We start from the raw sequence: 18,074 nt of genomic DNA on the forward strand, positions 1-18,074 counted from the left end.
CATAATTACAAAGATTAAACAGTATTTCCTTTCTGTTTGTTACTTAGACTATTTTTCAAAATAGCTGGTGAAAACTAGGGTTTGCCAAAATAACTTTCCCTTGATTATTTAAGTTTAAAAAAATTAGCTTTATTTACAAGAATAATACAAAGTTCTTTGAAACAAAACAATACAAAGATGGTTAAAAAGTTAATAATCCCCCTGCCAAAAACCACTCTGCTAAGGTAATCAACTTTACCAATCTGGTATGTATTTGTTCTCACTTTTCTTAACATATTGAGGCCTTCATCTGCTCTTAAAGTCATATACACATATTCATAAGCTCATGAACTTACATCTCTTACATCTTAAGAGAGAACTGAAGGAAGATGTTTCAGACAATTTAGGCAAGTTTAATTGTGATTTCTCAAAAGAGAAGTGGAACGCTGAGACTTATGAATATTCTATGACTGTGTTAAAAAAACAGAAAAGAGCCTACTATTTTGGTAGAAGACAGATTGTGAACATGCTTTAGTGACAGGCCCAGGCCACCTCACACTGCTCAAGTCCAAAATGGTACTCAATGCTGTTCCCTCAATAATGCTCTTTCTCCTGTCTTCTCAATTTCAGTTATAGAAGATGCCAAATATCTCAAGCCAGAAACCTCTAGGTCATTCTTTATATCTACCTTACTTCTCATGTAGAAACTTTAGGAATGTCTCTCTAATCTTCTATACATTAACCATCTCCTGAAACTATTTAAGTTCAGACCCTCCCCATCTCTTGCTCAGACCACTTACAAAGATTTGTCACTCTGCCACCATTCCCTCCTTTCTTCCAGTCCATCCATCAGATAACAATATTTAACATACTGAGTATATCCTGTGTGCTAAGCACTGTTTCAAGTATTTTACATATGTTAAAAAAAACTATAACATCAAAGGCAGACACCAAATCAGAAACAGGAAACAGGTAGCAGAAAATGTAAAAACAAAACAAAAACCGAATGACCACAAAGAGCTCCTTCAGAAACATAAGTTATTGCAAACATGGAATAACAACAGAAGGAAGTTATAATACATTAAAAAAGGAACATTCAGAAAACTCCTAAAAGCTCTTGGATATCAAATGAGCAATAGCAAAGATTAAGTTGCAAAAAGTTGCCTGGAAAGTAGAATAAAAATTCAGAGATAGAAATTGAGGGGAGAAAAGATAAGAAAATTAAGAGAATAGTCTAAATGGCCCAACAGTTACATTAATATGATCTTCAACAAAGAGAGAATAGAGAAAACAGATGGAAGAAATTAAAAGGGGGAAAAAAACCCAAGAAAATTTCCACAAGTAAGGTACATGAGTTACTAGATTGAAAGGGCTCCACCAAGTACCCAACACAAAACCCATACCACAGCACATTATGATGTAAGTTCAGCACAATGCTAATGAAAAGAAAAATCTCAGAGAGAAAAAACAGTTCACATATACAGGACAGAAAATCAGAATGGCACCTCACTTCTAAGGAGCATTGCTGTGAGAAGACAATGGTATAATATCTTGAAGTTTTGAAAAAAATGTCTAGCTTAGAATACCATTCCTAGTCAGGCTATCACCTAACTATAAAGGCAAATAGATATTTTCAGAGATACAGTCTCTCATCTGCCGTACACCCTTTAGTGGAAAGCTGTAGAAGAATGTGCTCCACCAAAACAAGATGAGCCACAAAAGAAAAAAACATGGGAATCAGGGAGACAAGTAATCCAACACAGGAGAGGCAGAGATGAGGGTGAAGGGCAAATACAGGTCAGCATTTGTGCAGCCAGCCTGGAAAACTAGTCTGGACTAAAGCAAAAGGTTCAACTGCTCCAGAAAAGATGTTGCTAGGAAAAAAACGAAATTGGTAGACTTCAGTTTTGCTCTGAGTTTGGAAACAGATATGTAGGAAACTAGCCAATGATAATGAAAATAAGGCAGTTACTAATTTCAAGAAAAACTAAGAAAGAAAGGCAATGTAATCATATAGTATTATATTAGAAGGCTCAGCTGTGGACAAGTTTTATATAGTTATAATAACATCAAAGGTGAAAACCTGATTCACCAAAATTCTGAGAGGAATAGTGTGTAAGGGGAGCTTAGTTCTCAACTTCCCTAGTAAGAAGTCAATAAATAATATCTCCAAAGAGAAAAAAAAAATAAATAGCAGTTTAAACTTGTTATTTAGAAACATAGAGGTAAATTTCAGAACAAATAGCTAAAATGATTAAAGGTGCTTATCTCTGGGGAACAGGAATCGGGGATATGTAGAAGGAAGTAGACACTTACTGGTTTCTGTGTAACAATATTTGACTTCTTAAATTTTACATATTCATCACTTTTATAAAAACTAAAAAATTATTTTAAAGAGAGAAAAGGAAAAGACACTGTCAAAAAAAAAGACAACCCACAGAATTGGAGAAAATATTTGCAAATCATATATCTGATAAGGGGCTAGTATCTAGAACATATAAAGAACTTTCATAACTCAACAATGAAAAAAAACTAATTTAAAAATAGGCTAAGGATTTGAATAGACATTTCTCCAAAGAAGACAGATAAATGGCCATTAAGGCCCTGGCAAGATGCTCAACATAATTTGCCATCTGGGAAATACAAAACTAAATCTCAGTGAGATACTATTTCACCCCAGTAGGATGGCTAGAGTCAAAAAAGACAGTCAATAACAAGTGTTGACAAGGATGTCGAAAAATTGTAACTCTTATACATTGTTGGTGGGAATTTAAAACGTCGGAAAACAGTCTGGCAGTTGCTCAAAAAGTTGAACATAGAGTTATCATATGACCTAGCAATTCCACGCATAGGTCTATACCCAAGAGAAAGGAAACATACGTTCACAAAAAAACTTATACTTGAATGTTCACAGCAGTATTATTCATGATAGTCAAAAAGTAGAAACAACCTAAATAAATGTCTGTCAACTCATGAATGGCTACATAAAATGTGGTATATCCATATTGTTATGCCTTGATTTGTGTCCACCCCAAAAGACATGTTGAAGTCCTAATCGCCAGTACCTGTAAATGGGACCTTATTTGGAAATAGGGTCTTTGTAGATGTAATCAAATTAAGATGAGGTCATTAGAGTAGGCCCTAATCCAACACGACTGTTACCCTTAAGAGAAGAGGAAAAGGCCATGTGAAGACAGGGACATATGGGGGAAGACTGACATGTGAAGATGGACGTGAGCAATGCAACAGCACACCAAGGAATGCCAAGGATTGACAGCCACCACCAGAAGCAAGGAAGAAGTAAAGATTCTACCAAGAGTCTCAGAGGAAGCATGGCTCTGCTGGCACCTTGAATTCAGACTTCTAGCCTCCAGAACCATAAGACAATAAATTTGCTGTTTTAAGCGACCTACTTTGTGGTACTTTGTTAGAGTGGCCAGAGGAAGCTAACACAGATTTTAGTACTGGGAATTGGGGTTCTACGATAACAAGCAACAAAAAGGTGGAAGTGGCTTTGGAATTGAGTAATGTGTAGAGGCTGAAAGAATTTGAGGGTTTTGTTTCATAGCAAAACCCAAGATTGCAAGGCTGGCCCTGTGGCATAGTGGTTAAGTTCAGTGTGCTCTGCTTCAGAGGCCTGGGTCACGGGTTCACATCCCCTGTGCAGACCTACACCACTTGTCAGCCACGCTGTGGCAGCAACCCACATAAAAAGTGGAGAAAGACCGGCACAGATATTAGCTCAGGGTTAATCTTCCTCAAGCAAAAAAAGAAGACAACTGGCAACAGATGTTAGCTCAGGGCTAATCTTCCTTAGCAGAAAAACCCACAAAAGGCCAAGATTGCCTTGAAAAGACTGTTGGTAGAAACACAGACTTTAAAGGTGACAGAACAATACAGAAACCCAGGTAGTTCAATATTACAAGAGCAGTGGAGGACAGATTGCATGAGATTAAGAAGAAAATGAAAGGTAAGTAAACCTAATTGTTTTACATGCTATTCAGAGGAGGAAAAAAACGAAAGTGATTCCATTAGTTTAACAACCAGCATCCCCAATTTAAGAACCACTTTAAGAAAAAGCAAATGTCATCATTACTTCCTTGGAGCTATTGCAGCTAGTATCACTTTGGAGTCAATAAACTTTTATTAAAAAGCAGAGAGCTAGGTCACAGATTGTCTTCTCTTCCTCATTTACTTACATTAATTGGACAAACTGAGGCAGTATATATAGGAAGCGGATTCTTTACAGTCAGATCAGTTTGAACCTGACATTGCCACTTCTTGTAAGCTTGGACAAGTTACTTAGCCTTTTGTCTCAACTTTCTTGAACAATGGGCTAATTTCAAGGGTACATGGTATAATTTCTGTACCAAGTTTCACTTTAGATAGTCATTACTTACCTATCTCTTCTAAGTCTGGGTTATATGCTCCTCCTGAGTATACCCACAGCACTAGGCACTTTCTACATTGTATGCTCACTAAATGCTAACTTGCTGTTGTCCCATACTTCCTCAAAGGCTTCTTGGTCGCCACCCCCTCCACACATACCACACATGGTAGGCCTTGCCAAAGTGTTTTTGAAATGAATTCTATTTAATTTCATTTGTATTCAAGTTTTCCCAGCAACTTCTCACTTTAAGGATGTTCCATACGCTACTCCCTCTTTCTGAACTACTTTTCTCTCTTCTCCTTGCTAATTTCTAATCATTCAGGTCTCAATTTACACTTCTATGAGAGATTTTTTTTTGTATCCCTCCAGATAGGTCAAATCCCAGTCCTATGCTCACAAAATACACTGCATTTTCCATCCGAAGCACTTACTATAATTGTAATTAAGTAATTGTTTAAAATCTCCCCACTTGCCAGCCTTAAGTATGAAGGCAAAGGTGTTCTATTTATCATTGCATCCATTATGCCTAGACAGTATAGACTAAATGCTGCCTGATAGGTATTACTAATAGCTATTATGGACACTCAATAAATTTTTTGAATGAACAACCCTTTACATTTCTGTTTCTACTGGTGGTGTGACATACATTAAAATATACTGAGAACACCAAGTTCAGTTAGTACTGCCTGGTGTACATGAGGTACCGCTTGGTGGCTCCCTATTATCGACCAACCATAAGCATTCATTTTCCTCACTATACTGTAGCAGGCCATTTTCCCCTTCCCATGTCTCTGTTTCAGCCAACCACAGGAACAAGTCCTAACCGGCCATGCTGATGATATCTAAGGTTAGGGACAACTGGTCCCTGAGAACTGTGCGCCAGCCAGGAACGTGCATCAGTTTGACGAGAAATGAATCTGAGAACAGGTCCGCAGGGATGTGACGGGGGTGGGGCCATCACTTCCCAGCTCTTTTGGAGCATCAGGTCTCACGGTCCTCTGCTCTGTGCGGCTAAATGTTACTTTTGGCAAGTGATTTTGCCGCGACTCGATTTCCTTGGTTCCTAGACTTCTGTGTACCTTCGGGTTATTGGACTAAACCTTTCCCCTCATGGGAGGGTTGCAGCGCAGGACTGCCTTAGGCGTCTCGTACACATCCCAAGGATGTGAAATGGGTCCCTCAGACAAATACTCCGTGGGGAGATGAAACGGGGGCAGAACTCAAGTGGCGGGCTTACATCTTGGATAAACGCTCGGTACACTGGTTGACTAAGAAGTAGGAGCCACTGGTGCCTCCCTCCCTCCTCCGCACCTGCACAAACCATCGACCACCCTTCGGGGTTGGTCGCCGGGCTCCTCAGGGGGAACGGCTACATCCTTCGTGGACGGTCCTGAACCTCAGCTACAAAGACTTTAGACAACCTTGCTAAGGCCACACCCTTACCCTCCCCACCCGCATCGCAACCAACCCGTCCGTGGGCCCTGTCACCTTGGCCGCCTGACCCATCGCTCTCCTCGCCACTGCGGCTACCTCTCCAGCGGTCAAGCTGCCCCGCCTCTCGGCAACCAATCACCACCTGGCTTGGACCGTCTAACTCCCTAGAGCCATGATCGTAACTCGCCACAACCAATCACCAAGCAGGTATCCTTCGTAGCCCCGCCTTTCGCGGAGGGACACTGGAGAGGAGTTTGCTAAGACGGAGCCATCTAGTAAACCCGCGAGAAGCCGCCGCGCTCAATTACCGGAGAGCAGAACGGAAATCTCCTGGACGCCATGTTAGTTAGGGGCAGAGTCACTTCCGGTGTTTTCTGACGCAAGCTGTGGTGGCGGATAGTGGATTGATATTTAATGGATGGCTTCGGCAGGTATATGTCGTTACCTTCTGTTTGGTGTTGAGGTTGTCTATTAAAGAACCCTTATTTTAACGTTTCCAAGTTGCGACTGTCTCCTTGCAAAACTGCGTAAATATGAGCCAAGCCTAACAACCACAGCGGACGCTGACTGGAACACTGACTCCGAAAAGTGGTATTCATACATTTTCTGATTTAATTCCCCCGGAAGGTGAGGTTGAGTTACTTGCTTGAGACTACACGTCTAGTAAATGGAGGTCTGGGATACAAATCCCTATGCCTAACCAAAAAGCCTACTCTTACCCTCCACATCTTGCCTACTCAACTTATCCTACTCCTTGGCTTTGCTGGTCAAGAGGTGGGAAATGGATAGTTTGTTAGCAGCATCACGATCATAGACAATCATAAACCATTTATTTAAGTACATTTTAACTTACGACCTTGCAAGTATTAACGAAAAATCTCAACCTTGTTCCCATTACATAATCATTGTTTGTCTTCCCTACCCGCACAGCCTTTCAGGTTAACTTTTAGGTGAAAAAAAAATTGACTTTTTATTAGGAATGAAAGTCAATGAATCTCCAAGACCTTTTTCATTGTCTGTGATTTATGTCATTTTAAAGAATATTGCAAGTCATCATGAGATTAGCAAGATAATAGTTGACTTTGTTTTTTAAATTAAAATGTATTAGATTTGCAGAAGAGTGTTTAACATAAACAGTTAAACTAAATATACTAGGTACTTGTATCCAGGAAACAATAAATTAGATTATCTTGTGACATTGCATTGTAGTGCCTTCTGATTGCTAATGAAAGAGTAAAGGATGCTTACTTTTCGTTTCCAGTTTAGAATCATATCCCAGTTTCCTGAAAATTTGTAATTTATTGTAATAATTTCTAGCTAAGTAGGGTCCTGTATTCAGTTAGTCAAAACCCCTCACTTGCCAGTGTTGAAAATACAGTTCTCATAGTGTCAAAATCAGTTTAGTCCTGAAGCTTCTCTTCTCTTAGATAAATCTGTACGGTTCCTTTGGCTGTTCCATAAATGGGTGATTATTCTGGAAATATGTCCTGATTTATTGGCATCTCAAAGTGTGGAACTCAGAAATGAACAGGAAATTCCAGCATGTTCATCATGTAAGTTCATGGAGTTTTGTGGTAGGCAGAATGATGGCCTCCAAAAGATGTTCCTGTTTAACCCTAGGAACTTCGGAATATGTTACCTTATTTGACAAAAAGGACTTTGCAGATGTGATTAAACTAAGGATTTTGAGATGGGAAGGTTATCCTGGATTGTCTAGTGGGCCCAATGTAATCATAAGGATCCTTGTACGTAGAAGAGGGAAGGAGAGTCAGGGAGAGGTTTGAAGATGCTCTGCGGTTGGCTTTGAAGATGGAGGAATGGACCACAAGCCAAGGAATGCAGGTAGCCTCTAGAAGCTGGAGAAGGCAAGGGAACCGTTTCCCCCTAGAGCCTCTGGAAGGAATGCAGCCCTGCTGACACCATGATTTTGGCCCAGTGAAACTCAGTTTAGACTTCTGAGATCGAGAATGTCATCTGCTTGTGGGCCCTACCATCATCAAAGCCAACAGTAGAGCATCTTGAATCTTTGCCTCTCACTCCTACTTCCATCATCATATCTCCTTTTCTGACTCTCATGCCCCTGTCTGCTTTCAATTGTAAGGGCCCCTGTGATTATAATGGGCCTTCCCGGATAATCCAGGACTCTTTCTGCTTCAACATCCTTAATCACATCTGCAAATCCTCTTCACTATGTAAAGTAACATACTCACGGGTTCCAGGGATTAGGATGTGGGCATCTTCTGTCTACCACTCCCAGCTTGGGTGAAGCTTGTCAAGAAGGTTGAAATGAAAGGAAATGAAGTAGAAGCAGCATCCATGGGCCTGATCACATAAGAGCCCTAAAACCAAGGTAAGGATTTTGGATTTAATTCTGTGATGAAATGCCTTACCAGCAGGAGAGTAACATCATTATTTATATTTTATAAAAATCATTTCGGGTGCTGTATGGCAAACTGACTATAGTGGAAGCAGAGAGGCCAACTGTGAGGCTCTTGAAGTACTCCAGGCAAGATATGACAGTGACTTGGATTAAAGGATGTGAGAAGTGATTAGATTCATGATATGTGTTGAAAGTACACAGAGAAGAGTTAAGGATGATTTCAAGGCTTTTGGCTTGAGCAATTGGGTCAATGGTATTATAGTAGAATTAGGATGCTGCAGGAGGAGGTTTTTTGTTTGTTGTGGAGGGAGTAAAAATAAATTTGAAGTACCTGGTAGACATCCAAATGGAGATGGTGAGTAGGCAGTGATATGTACCATAGATCAATCTGGAATTAAGGTGAGACGTAGGTCAGGAGATAAATACTGGAGAGTCATTGCTCTGTACATGATAAAGCATCAGACTTACTGAAAGGTGACTGTATTATTTATTATCCAAGCCAATACATATTTTTTCTTTTTGAATTTTTATTTTGACAATTTCAATCTTACAGAAAAGTTGCAAGAATAATAGAGTTTGCATATGCCTTTCACTCAGATTCCCCAAATGTTAACATTTTACTACAATTGCTTTAATCTTTTCTATCACTTTACTTATCTATATGTGGACGTATTTTTTTGTATCTTTTCACTGTTTGAGAATGAGTTGCAGACATGATACCTCCATACTCCTAAATACTTCGGTGAGTTTTTTTTTTTTCCTACAAAAGACATTCTTTTACATGAGTGGTTCTCAAAGTATGGTTCCAGGGCCAGCAGCAACTGCTATAGAAACCTAAATTATAGGGCCCCACCCAGGATCAACTAATTTTGATAATTTTGCTGTGGTTATGTGAGGAAGTTAACATGATTTTCAAAACTATTATCTACTCTAAAGCCATTACTTAGATTTCACCAATTGTCCCAGTAAAATCTTTGATAGCAGAAGTACCAAATGGGACACTTTTGAGATTAAAGAGGACCACTATCAATAATTTCACCACGGCAAATTGGTGAAGTATGATCACATAGGGCAGTCTGGGAGGTATAATTAATTTTTTTAAATAAAGACATTTGGAGAATAACTGTTACCTAGAGAAGAGGGCCAGGAACGGAACCCATTGAGAGGTCTGGAGCAGGAGGCTCCCTAGGAAGGAGAAATAGCATCCAGGGAAGTAGGAGAGTGAAGACCACTGCTGAAAAGAGGCAACGGTCAACAGTGGCAAATGATGCCAAGAGGTCTAGAATGATGAGAACTGGAACTGCCTAGAGGATTTTTTAAGTGGAGGTCCTTAGTGACCTTGACAAGAGGAAAATGGTTTGAAAAAAGAAACATGAGAAAGTGGACACAATAGATAGAAAATTCTCTTAAAAAGGAGCAAAGACATGGAGGGATATGTGAGGTTAAGGAAGGTTTTGTGCCTTTGAGGCATCCTACATTATGTTGATTACTGCTAGGAAAAATTCTTTGTAGATACGTCTAGGCTGATTTACAAACTACTGATCCCTGGGTCTCACTCTCAGAGTCTGATTTAATTGATCTGGCATGTGGCCAGGTTCAAAGGGATTTTTTTAAAGCTCCCCAAGTGATTTTAACGTGCAGTCAAGGGTGAGAACCACTGCTAGAGGGAGAAAAAAATGGATGCAAGGAGCGTTTATTTGGTGGGCCAAGACCTTATGTGGCTGAAAAATGAAGCGTTACGGTGTTTCAGTCAGCAAACATGGCCAGCACTGCTTGGATTATCAAATCTTTTCAGTTACAGTATCCAATTTTCCTACAAGCGTCCATAAGGCAAGTGAAGAAGGTCTTATACCACTAACTCCACTCCCTGAGACACAAGAAAGGAAGAAAGAAAAACCACCTCCGTACGGCCTTCCGGGGCCCAGGCTCAGGAACCTTTATTCCACCACGTTTTGCCTGGCCATTTGCCCAGGGCCCTGGCACGCCCGCCGCACCACGCCACGTCAGTGCGCACGCGCTGGACCAGCGCGGCGAGAGCCGGGGTCCCAAGCCTGCGCTGCCGCCCTCCGCCTGCTCCCGCGGCTCCTCCCTCCTCTCGAGCTTCTCCCCGTGCGGCCGCGGGAGGGAGGCCGAGATGGCAGATGAGATCGCCAAGGCTCAGGCCGCTCGGCCTGGTGGGGACACGATCTTCGGGAAGATCATTCGCAAGGAAATCCCAGCCAAAATCATTTTTGAGGATGACCAGGTAGGCACCAGGCGCCCGTGGGCTGAGGCAGGGCGGCCGCCCGTGGACACGGGGGTCTCCCACGAGGGCATGGAAGGGCAGGGCGGCGCTGCGGGGAAGGGAACTGACCGGACCGCCCCACGCGGCCTCTGCCGCGGGCCCCCAGCCAGCGGGCAGGGCCGCGGCCGCTCCGAGGCGGCCTGCCGGCGCGTGCCGGCGCTCCGGTTACGCGTTATCAGCCCCGGGCGCGGGCCAGGCCACCGGGCACACGCGGGGCCCGCACTGCGGGGTTTGACCCGCGTGGGGGGCGCGCCGGGCTCTCGGCGTGGGCGCCCGCCGGCTTCCCCGCTGCCTCGGACCTCGCCTGTGTGTCAGGAATCCCACAATCTCGCCAGCGCTCTGCCTGACAGGGAGAAACCCGATCGCGCCTTGACTCGGGCCCAATCTCCGCGATCTCCCGCGCACGGCCGGCCTGGCCCGGCGCCTCTCCGCGCGGCGCGGGGCTGGGGGTCGGGGCGCACGGGCTGCGGGGGGCGCGCAGACGCGCTGGCCCGCCGGGTTCACACCTCGCCCCGCATCTTCCCCCAGACCACGTCCTCCCCAACCTCCCCCCACCCCCGCCCCCGCTCTCGGGCTGCATACTCTCGAGGCAGAAGTGGGCCTCTCCGAGGAAAAGTGATTCTATTTATATTTGACAGGAAGCCATTTTATGACTAAGAATGTAATTTTTGTTGATATTATTGTAGGTGCGAGTCTGTTCTAGAAAGGCCGAGTTGAAGTGACTTAGTGTAAAGCCTTTAGCGGGCAGTTGTATATACGTGTGTGGATCTCAAGCAAAGCTGGGCAGGAGGTTGGTTGAATTAGAAAAAGTTTTGTAAACTTGTTAAATTAACGTTAAGAAATATGGAATAAAAGAGAAACATTTAGCGCTACTAGTAGCGTTCTTCGATTCAAAACGTTATCTAAGATTTGATTATAGATTCCTTGAAGTGAATTTTATTTAAATATCTTTATCACTAGTTAGGGAAATTGTTCTGTTTTAGAAAATGTGCATTTCTCTTTAAATACTTTCAGTTGCTTTTTGTAAATGATTGTTGAAATACTGACTTTTGAACAACTTAAGTGTGACAGTGTAACAGCATAAATCATCTGAATGATACAGCGTTTTGCATGGGGAACCGAATAGAATCACTCCTAGATAAGCAGAGAGAGGTTCTATTAAGCAGCTTCCCTCAGGGGTCCTTGTTCCGAGAGTGGTTGTCACTTTGCTGTGTCCCCGGGAGGAGGTGAGTTCACAGGCCGCACACACCGCCATCTTGACACCAGCGTCTGTTAAGCAGCCTCCACCCCCAGGAGAGAGCGAGAGACACAAAAACATTCATGTAATTTGTCTAAATGCTACTTAGCCTCTTCATTTCTACAAAGGAGAGTAGGTATATTTCTTAAATAGTTGAGTAAAGTGGGAAGAAAAAGGAATTAGTCAAATATCAGACAAATTGCATGATTACAAAACCAATCACTGCAGTAAAAGAAAAACCCAGGAAATGGTGCAGCCGGGGCTCCTGACCCAGGAACGGTGGCCAGGGGAATCAGAGATTTCCTCTGGAAATGATACCTGTGCTGAGAGCTGAGGAATGAATAGCAGTTAAGTTAGACAAAAGTTGGAGGGGAGACGATCTTTGTGGTAGAGGGAACAGCAATTGAAAAAGCCCTGAGGGTGGAGAGAGAGGACGGACAGTGTGACTTGAGCGTGAAGAGTTGCATGAGATCAGACTGGAAAGGTAGACAAGGATTAGCATGCCTTATTTCTACTTATCCTTTGGATCTCAGTGTAAATGCTACTCCCTTAGAGTGGGTTTTTCCTGACCATGCAATCTAAATCATGTTTTTCTGTGATAATCATTTCTTTCACCTTTTTCTTTTCTAACATAGGATCTTTGGTTAATTATACCTTTATTTGTTTAAAGTCAGTCTTCCCATTAGACTGTAAATTTTATGAAAGGGATCAGGGGATCGCATGTATTGTGTGCACTTCTGATTTCCTAGCATCTACTGCAGTGTCTCTCATAGGGTTAGTACAAAAGAATGGTAAGCCCACAAGATGATGTAGTACTAAAACTTTGATTTTTTTTTTCCCCCTTTTCCCTAGTGCCTTGCTTTCCATGACATTTCCCCTCAAGCGCCAACACATTTTCTGGTGATACCCAAGAAACATATATCCCAGATTTCTGTAGCAGAAGATGATGATGAAAGTGTAAGTAAATTTACTAACATAATTTATTTTCTTTCTTTTTAAATTGGGAGACTAAATTTTGACCTTAAAGTGATGTCACATTTTCATTTTGCTAAGGGCATTCACTACTGAGGAAAACCAGAAAATCCTTAATGCTTCAATGCAATATATAAATAGTTGGATTTTTTTAATTGGACATAATTGATATATAACATATTAGTTTTAGCTGTACAACATAGTGATTTGATACATGTATATATTACAAAATCATCACCACAATAAGTCTAGTTAACATCCATCACCACAAATTCTTAAGCAAAAAGTGTTCCAAGCAAGGATTAGTTGGTGAGACTCATTATCCTCAACAAAGAAATAGTATGTCATACAAAAGAGGGTTCAATGACTCTTCTTCTATTAATGCTGTTAAAGGAAAGAAGAATAAGTATTTGGTTTTGCCAGGAGGTATAGACCTCAATTAAAGTTTTTCCTAATGCTCTTTGTAGTAGATTGTATAATTGTTCATAAATACTATTCTTCATTAGGGGTGCATTATACTTCATGCCTCATTGATGTCAGGCCTGGTCGTATGACTTGATTTGGCCAAGGAATGCAAACAGAAGTGGTATATGTCTTTTGAGTAGGAACTTCAAGAGCTAGCAACTGTTTTAGCGTGTTCTCTCTTCCCTCTGCCACTGTGATCATATAGAAACTGCTCCATCAGCCTGGGTTTCAAAGTGAAAAAGATTTAGAATATAGAGCCTGGTCAACTTATGATGAATGTGTAGTAAGCACAAGAAATGTATTTTTGTTGTAAACCAGATTTTGGGATGGTTTTTACCACAGTGTAACCAAACCTATCCTAATTGATATCCTCTTTTCTAACAAGAAAGCAAGATATTTTGCTTTATTAAGAAAATTTAAATCTCTTGGAGTATGATTTTAAAATTGTTTTAATTGAGCAGTAGATATATATCTCTAATTTGTTTATTGAAATTAAGGAATAAATACCTAATCTTAATGAGTTTTTAATTGTAAATTATGTTGTATTAGGATTAAAAGGGTTTCCAGATAATTGCCCAAAGGAGTATGTTTCAACTTGGCAGTTTTTTAATTTAGTATTTCAACTTGGTGGTTTGCAAGAAGTTGTAAATTGCCTGTTCTTAAGAAACGTTTTTTTCTCTTCTAGCTTCTTGGACATTTAATGATTGTTGGCAAGAAATGTGCTGCTGATCTGGGCCTGAAGAAAGGTTACCGAATGGTGGTGAATGAAGGTTCAGATGGGGGACAGTCTGTCTATCATGTTCATCTCCATGTTCTTGGAGGTCGGCAGATGAATTGGCCTCCTGGTTAAGCATGTTTTAGGGATAATTTTCCCTTGTCTAGTCACTGATCAAATTTGCAAGTTCCAATATGTTAAACGGTATCCTTATTTTTGCCTGTGTGTGGAGAGATTGAGAAATAATTTAAAAAACCCATACACAATAAAAGATGCTGTTGCATGGTTTACAGTCTCTCTGAATTCTGTATGTGATTTATTATTTTAATAAATATATTTGTTGGAATGGATAAAGATAGAGTTCATAATTTGGGGGGTTTCTTGTTTTTTCTCCTGAAGGAGGACTCAACATATCTACGTTGTTATAATGGTGGGACTGGTCTTTGAAGACAAATTGTAAGATTTCATAAATTTAGCTTTAGCTTTGAAATATCCTTTTAGGGTAAAATATTAGTGCAGGAGAAGATTTTCTAATCTAATTCTCTCATTTTCTAGCATAAAAGAGTATGTGATATGATTGATCCAGAAAATGACAGTTTTGGGTATAGAAACAATGCCTTTTGTCCAGCCGACATGTTTCCCCGGGACTGTTGGGGTAGTTTGGAAGGGATGAAAGTAGGTTTGTCACAGAATCACTGTTTACCCTGTGAAGCCATACATTGGTATTTCCTTGTGATGTAAACTTTGTCTGAATATTTATTATGAAGACTTGAAAACATTACTTAGAATTAACTTTCCAAATTGAAAACTCACTGTTTTGAATGTGTATGTGCACATTAGCAAAATAAAATTAAGTTGTGAATGAGTCTGGCCATGTGGAGTTGGGGAGGGAAGCTCAGAGTCTTTGTTCTTCTATAGACTGACAACCAAACTCTGTTTTTAGTCTTGCCATGTACCCTAGCCTTTCTAGGTTTGTGAAGGGCAACTAGTTTTGCCTCTTGGCTTTCCTTCGTGTAAGCATTTTCCAGCTTCCAAAATTTATTTGATACTTCTTGTCTGCTTTTGTCTCCTCTCATTCTCTTTGTGCTTATGGGTTCCTTCTATTTGGTGGTGGTGGTGGGGGGTTAATATAAATTTTATTTAATTGAGGTATAATTGACATATAACATTGTGTTAGTTTCAGGTATACAACATAATGATTCGATATTTGTACATATTGCAAAATGATCACCACAAGTCTAGTTAACATCCATCACCATACATAGTTAGAAAAATTTTTTTGTCATAAGGCCTTTTAAGATTTGCTCTCTGAGAGGCCAGCCTGGTGGCATAAAGGTTAATTTCGCACACTTTGCTTTGGCAGCCTGGGGTTTGTGGGTTTGGATCCCAGGTGTGGACCTGCACTCTGCTCATCAAGCCATGCTGTAGTGGCATCCCACATAACAAAATAGAGGAAGATCGGCCCAGATGTTAGCTCAGGGCCATTCTTCCTCACTGAAAACAAAACAAAACAAAAAAAGATTTACTCTCTTAGCAACTTTCAAATATGCAAAAGTATTACTGTGTTACCGTGCTGTATATTACATCCCCAAGGGGTCCTTCCATTTTTAATCTCTAAAAAGATCATTTTAGTAGGATTTGACACATTCAATTAAAAATTGTTATTCTTCTAAATTTTTTATTTTGTTACTGATTTTTAAATATTTTTGGAGGGGACTAGGGAAATTGGCTGTTTATGTCTTAGAAATAATTTTTTCCCAATTGTCATTTTTTTTACTTTGTTTATGGCATTTAAAATATTTGTATAGTTAATGTATTAATTTTTTATTTCATATTTTAAAAGCCTTTCCCATGTCAAGAGGGTTTTTAAAAATTATTCTTTTTCTCCTTGCACTTCTTTTTTTTTAAAGATTTTATTTTTTTCCTTTTTCTCCCCAAAGCCCCCCGGTGCATAGTTGTATATTCTTAGTTGTGGGTCCTTCTAGTTGTGGCATGTGGGACGCCGCCTCAGCGTGGTTCGATGAACAGTGCCATGTCCGTGCCCAGGATTTGAACCGACGAAACACTGGGCAGCCTGCAGCGGAGCTCGTGAACCTAACCACTCGGCCACGGGGCCAGCCCCTCCTTACACTTTTATGACTTTTTTTTAAATGTGGGAAGGTCTGGGGAGGAGTTTTGGAGGAATTTGTGTCACTTATAAAGAATATAAAATGAGAGAAGCATTTGTATTATGTATAAGAGGGTTGTGTCTGTTTTCTTTGGGCATATTGTCTTTCCCACTGATTTTGTCAAACCAGTGCTAATAAATCAGGTAGACAACCACTAAGTTGTCTTGCTGGTTGCTGGTTGTGTCTGTGAACTTTCTTTTTGTTTCATACTGAAGATTATTTTGCACTTTTCTTAGAAAAAGTGCAGTTGGTTTGACATGGATTCATTGTACTTTGTTTGAAAATGACCTGAAAGCTTGGACAGCTTCATATTAGTTTTTTAAAAGTCAAGATTATTGAGTTAAAATTTAAATACAGAATTTAAAAAGTGTACAGCTTGATGAGTTTTGACAAATGTATATAGTCATGTATCCATCACCACAATCAAGTATAGAATATTTTAGTCACTCCAAAAAGACCTATTAGGAGACCATTTTATAATCCATGCAAGAGGTGGTGGTATCTTGGACCAGTATGATAGTGATGGAGCTGAGGAGAAGTGATCAGATTCATCATGTATTCTGAAGGTAAAGTTGGCAGGATTTGCCAATGTGTAAAATATGGGGGTAAGACAAAGAGAGGAGTCAGGGATTTATTATTGGTCAAGGTTCCAGGGACCGACTGGCTGGTTCTGCTGCTGCTTTTGCCTGAGCTTAGTCGTGTTGCTGTGTTCTGTTGAAGGTTGGAAGGGCCAAGATGATTGCACTCAGATGTCTCACAGTTGGTACTGGCAGTCACCTGGGGTCTTTTGATTCTCCTGTATGGCTGGCCCCTTATTCTTCTGTAGGCTAGATCAGCTTACGTGGCAGTCACATGGTAATAAACAATTATTTAAAATAATTAGAATTTATTATTTCTCATCATTTTGTGTGTTGGTTGGGCAGTTTTGCTTATCTCACCTGGGCTCCCTCATGTAGGGTGGATGGAATGGATTCAGCTGAGACAACTGGGATGGCTTGGCCGCTTTCCATGTTGTCTTTCACCCCAAGATGCTTCACAGCATAATGTTCTCAGGGCAGAATTTCAAGAGGGCAAAACAGAAGCTGCAAATCCCCTTGAGGCCTAGGCTTCAGAGCTCAAATAACGTCACTTCCACTATATCCTGTTGGTAGAATCAAGTTAAAAGTCCAGCTTGATTTAAGGATTTGGAGAAACAGTTCACTTATGCATGGGAGAACCAGAAAAGTCACCTTGCAAAGGGACGTGCATACTAGGATGGGAGGAAGATATAGCCATTAAACAATCTACCCCACCAACATTATGTTGACTTAGCTACTTTCTTTCTCTCCTCCTGCCATTAAGACTAATTGCTTCTGTATCTCTGTGTGACTTGAGTTCATACTTCCTAAGAGAAGACGACTCCTAAGGTGCAAACCTGGGGTCAGATGACCTCGTAGGCTGCAGAATAGCCTATTAATGGCTGATCAGCTTTCACTGTGGTGAGGCAATCTGGTATCCAGGGTAGCCAGTGGGTAAAGAACTCATAGACTCATATAGAAAGGGATAGTGGGTGTGGCAGGTCCTCTGAGGCTTTCCTGAAGCGGTCAATACAGGTACTTTGCTTGACCAGTACAGTGTACCTGAAAAAAGGTATAGCGGGTACAAATATCCACCTATAACTCAAGTATGCAAGAAATACACCTCTTTTTGATTTTCTGTAACAACTTATTTTCTGTTTTGAGTCTCTGATCCATCATGGTGGAAGATTCTTAATATTAGTCAATTTAAAGTTTCCCCCTTCCATTGCTGGTGTTATACCTAGTTTCTAGGGGGTCTTACATAGTGTCATGGCATTAGGAGGGGCCAGCTAGGCCTCTTTGTCATTAGTCTCTACAGTGTACCTGAGACTTTTATTTCATTTAATCCTTATTCATCAATCCCTGTTGGTTGACATTTTGTAATAATTATGACCATGGTTATGATAGTAATTATGATAGTTTTATGATAGTATTAATAGCAATTGCTATTTATTTAGTGCCTGCTATGAGACAGGCACTGTGCTGTACGTATT

General features: G+C 40.8%; 2 protein-coding genes across 5 annotated transcripts in view; one reads left to right on the plus strand and one right to left on the minus strand.

Annotated features, from left to right (window-relative positions):
- The window catches only part of LYRM7 (LYR motif containing 7), a 29,735-nt gene extending 23,611 nt beyond the window's left edge, over nucleotides 1–6,124 (minus strand). For both annotated transcript variants that reach the window (XR_011425597.1, XM_003362828.5), the window contains exon 1: nucleotides 5,858–6,124. Coding sequence is in view for 1 of the 2 variants with exons in the window: in XM_003362828.5 (XP_003362876.2) it covers nucleotides 5,858–5,875 (18 nt within the window). In the remaining variant the exon portion in view is untranslated. The remainder of the gene's footprint in view (nucleotides 1–5,857) is intronic.
- A 33-nt stretch (nucleotides 6,125–6,157) lies between these two features.
- HINT1 (histidine triad nucleotide binding protein 1) lies at nucleotides 6,158–14,210 on the plus strand. 3 transcript variants are annotated; one of them, XM_070234435.1, is made up of 4 exons: nucleotides 6,158–6,234; nucleotides 9,979–10,428; nucleotides 12,557–12,661; nucleotides 13,827–14,210. In XM_070234435.1, the coding sequence occupies exons 2-4, from the start codon at nucleotides 10,318–10,320 to the stop codon at nucleotides 13,989–13,991; spliced, it is 381 nt and encodes a 126-aa protein (XP_070090536.1). In that variant the 5' UTR covers nucleotides 6,158–6,234; nucleotides 9,979–10,317; the 3' UTR covers nucleotides 13,992–14,210. The 3 variants fall into 3 exon arrangements, with proteins under 3 accessions (XP_070090536.1, XP_070090534.1, XP_070090535.1); XM_070234433.1 differs by having other exon boundaries at nucleotides 6,180–6,430; XM_070234434.1 differs by having other exon boundaries at nucleotides 6,180–6,394.
- Nucleotides 14,211–18,074: the final 3,864 nt, after the last annotated feature.

The sequence above is a fragment of the Equus caballus genome, chromosome 14, assembly GCF_041296265.1.
Source record: "Equus caballus isolate H_3958 breed thoroughbred chromosome 14, TB-T2T, whole genome shotgun sequence".
Lineage (NCBI taxonomy): Eukaryota > Metazoa > Chordata > Mammalia > Perissodactyla > Equidae > Equus > Equus caballus.

Coding starts and splice junctions, on each gene's coding strand:
- HINT1 (XM_070234435.1), top strand. CDS start 10,318: ATGGCAGATGAGATCGCCAAGGCTCAGGCCGCTCGGCCTGGTGGGGAC. Junction 10,429..12,556: donor TCATTTTTGAGGATGACCAG/GTAGGCACCAGG, acceptor CCTTTTCCCTAG/TGCCTTGCTTTCCATGACAT. Junction 12,662..13,826: donor CAGAAGATGATGATGAAAGT/GTAAGTAAATTT, acceptor TTTCTCTTCTAG/CTTCTTGGACATTTAATGAT.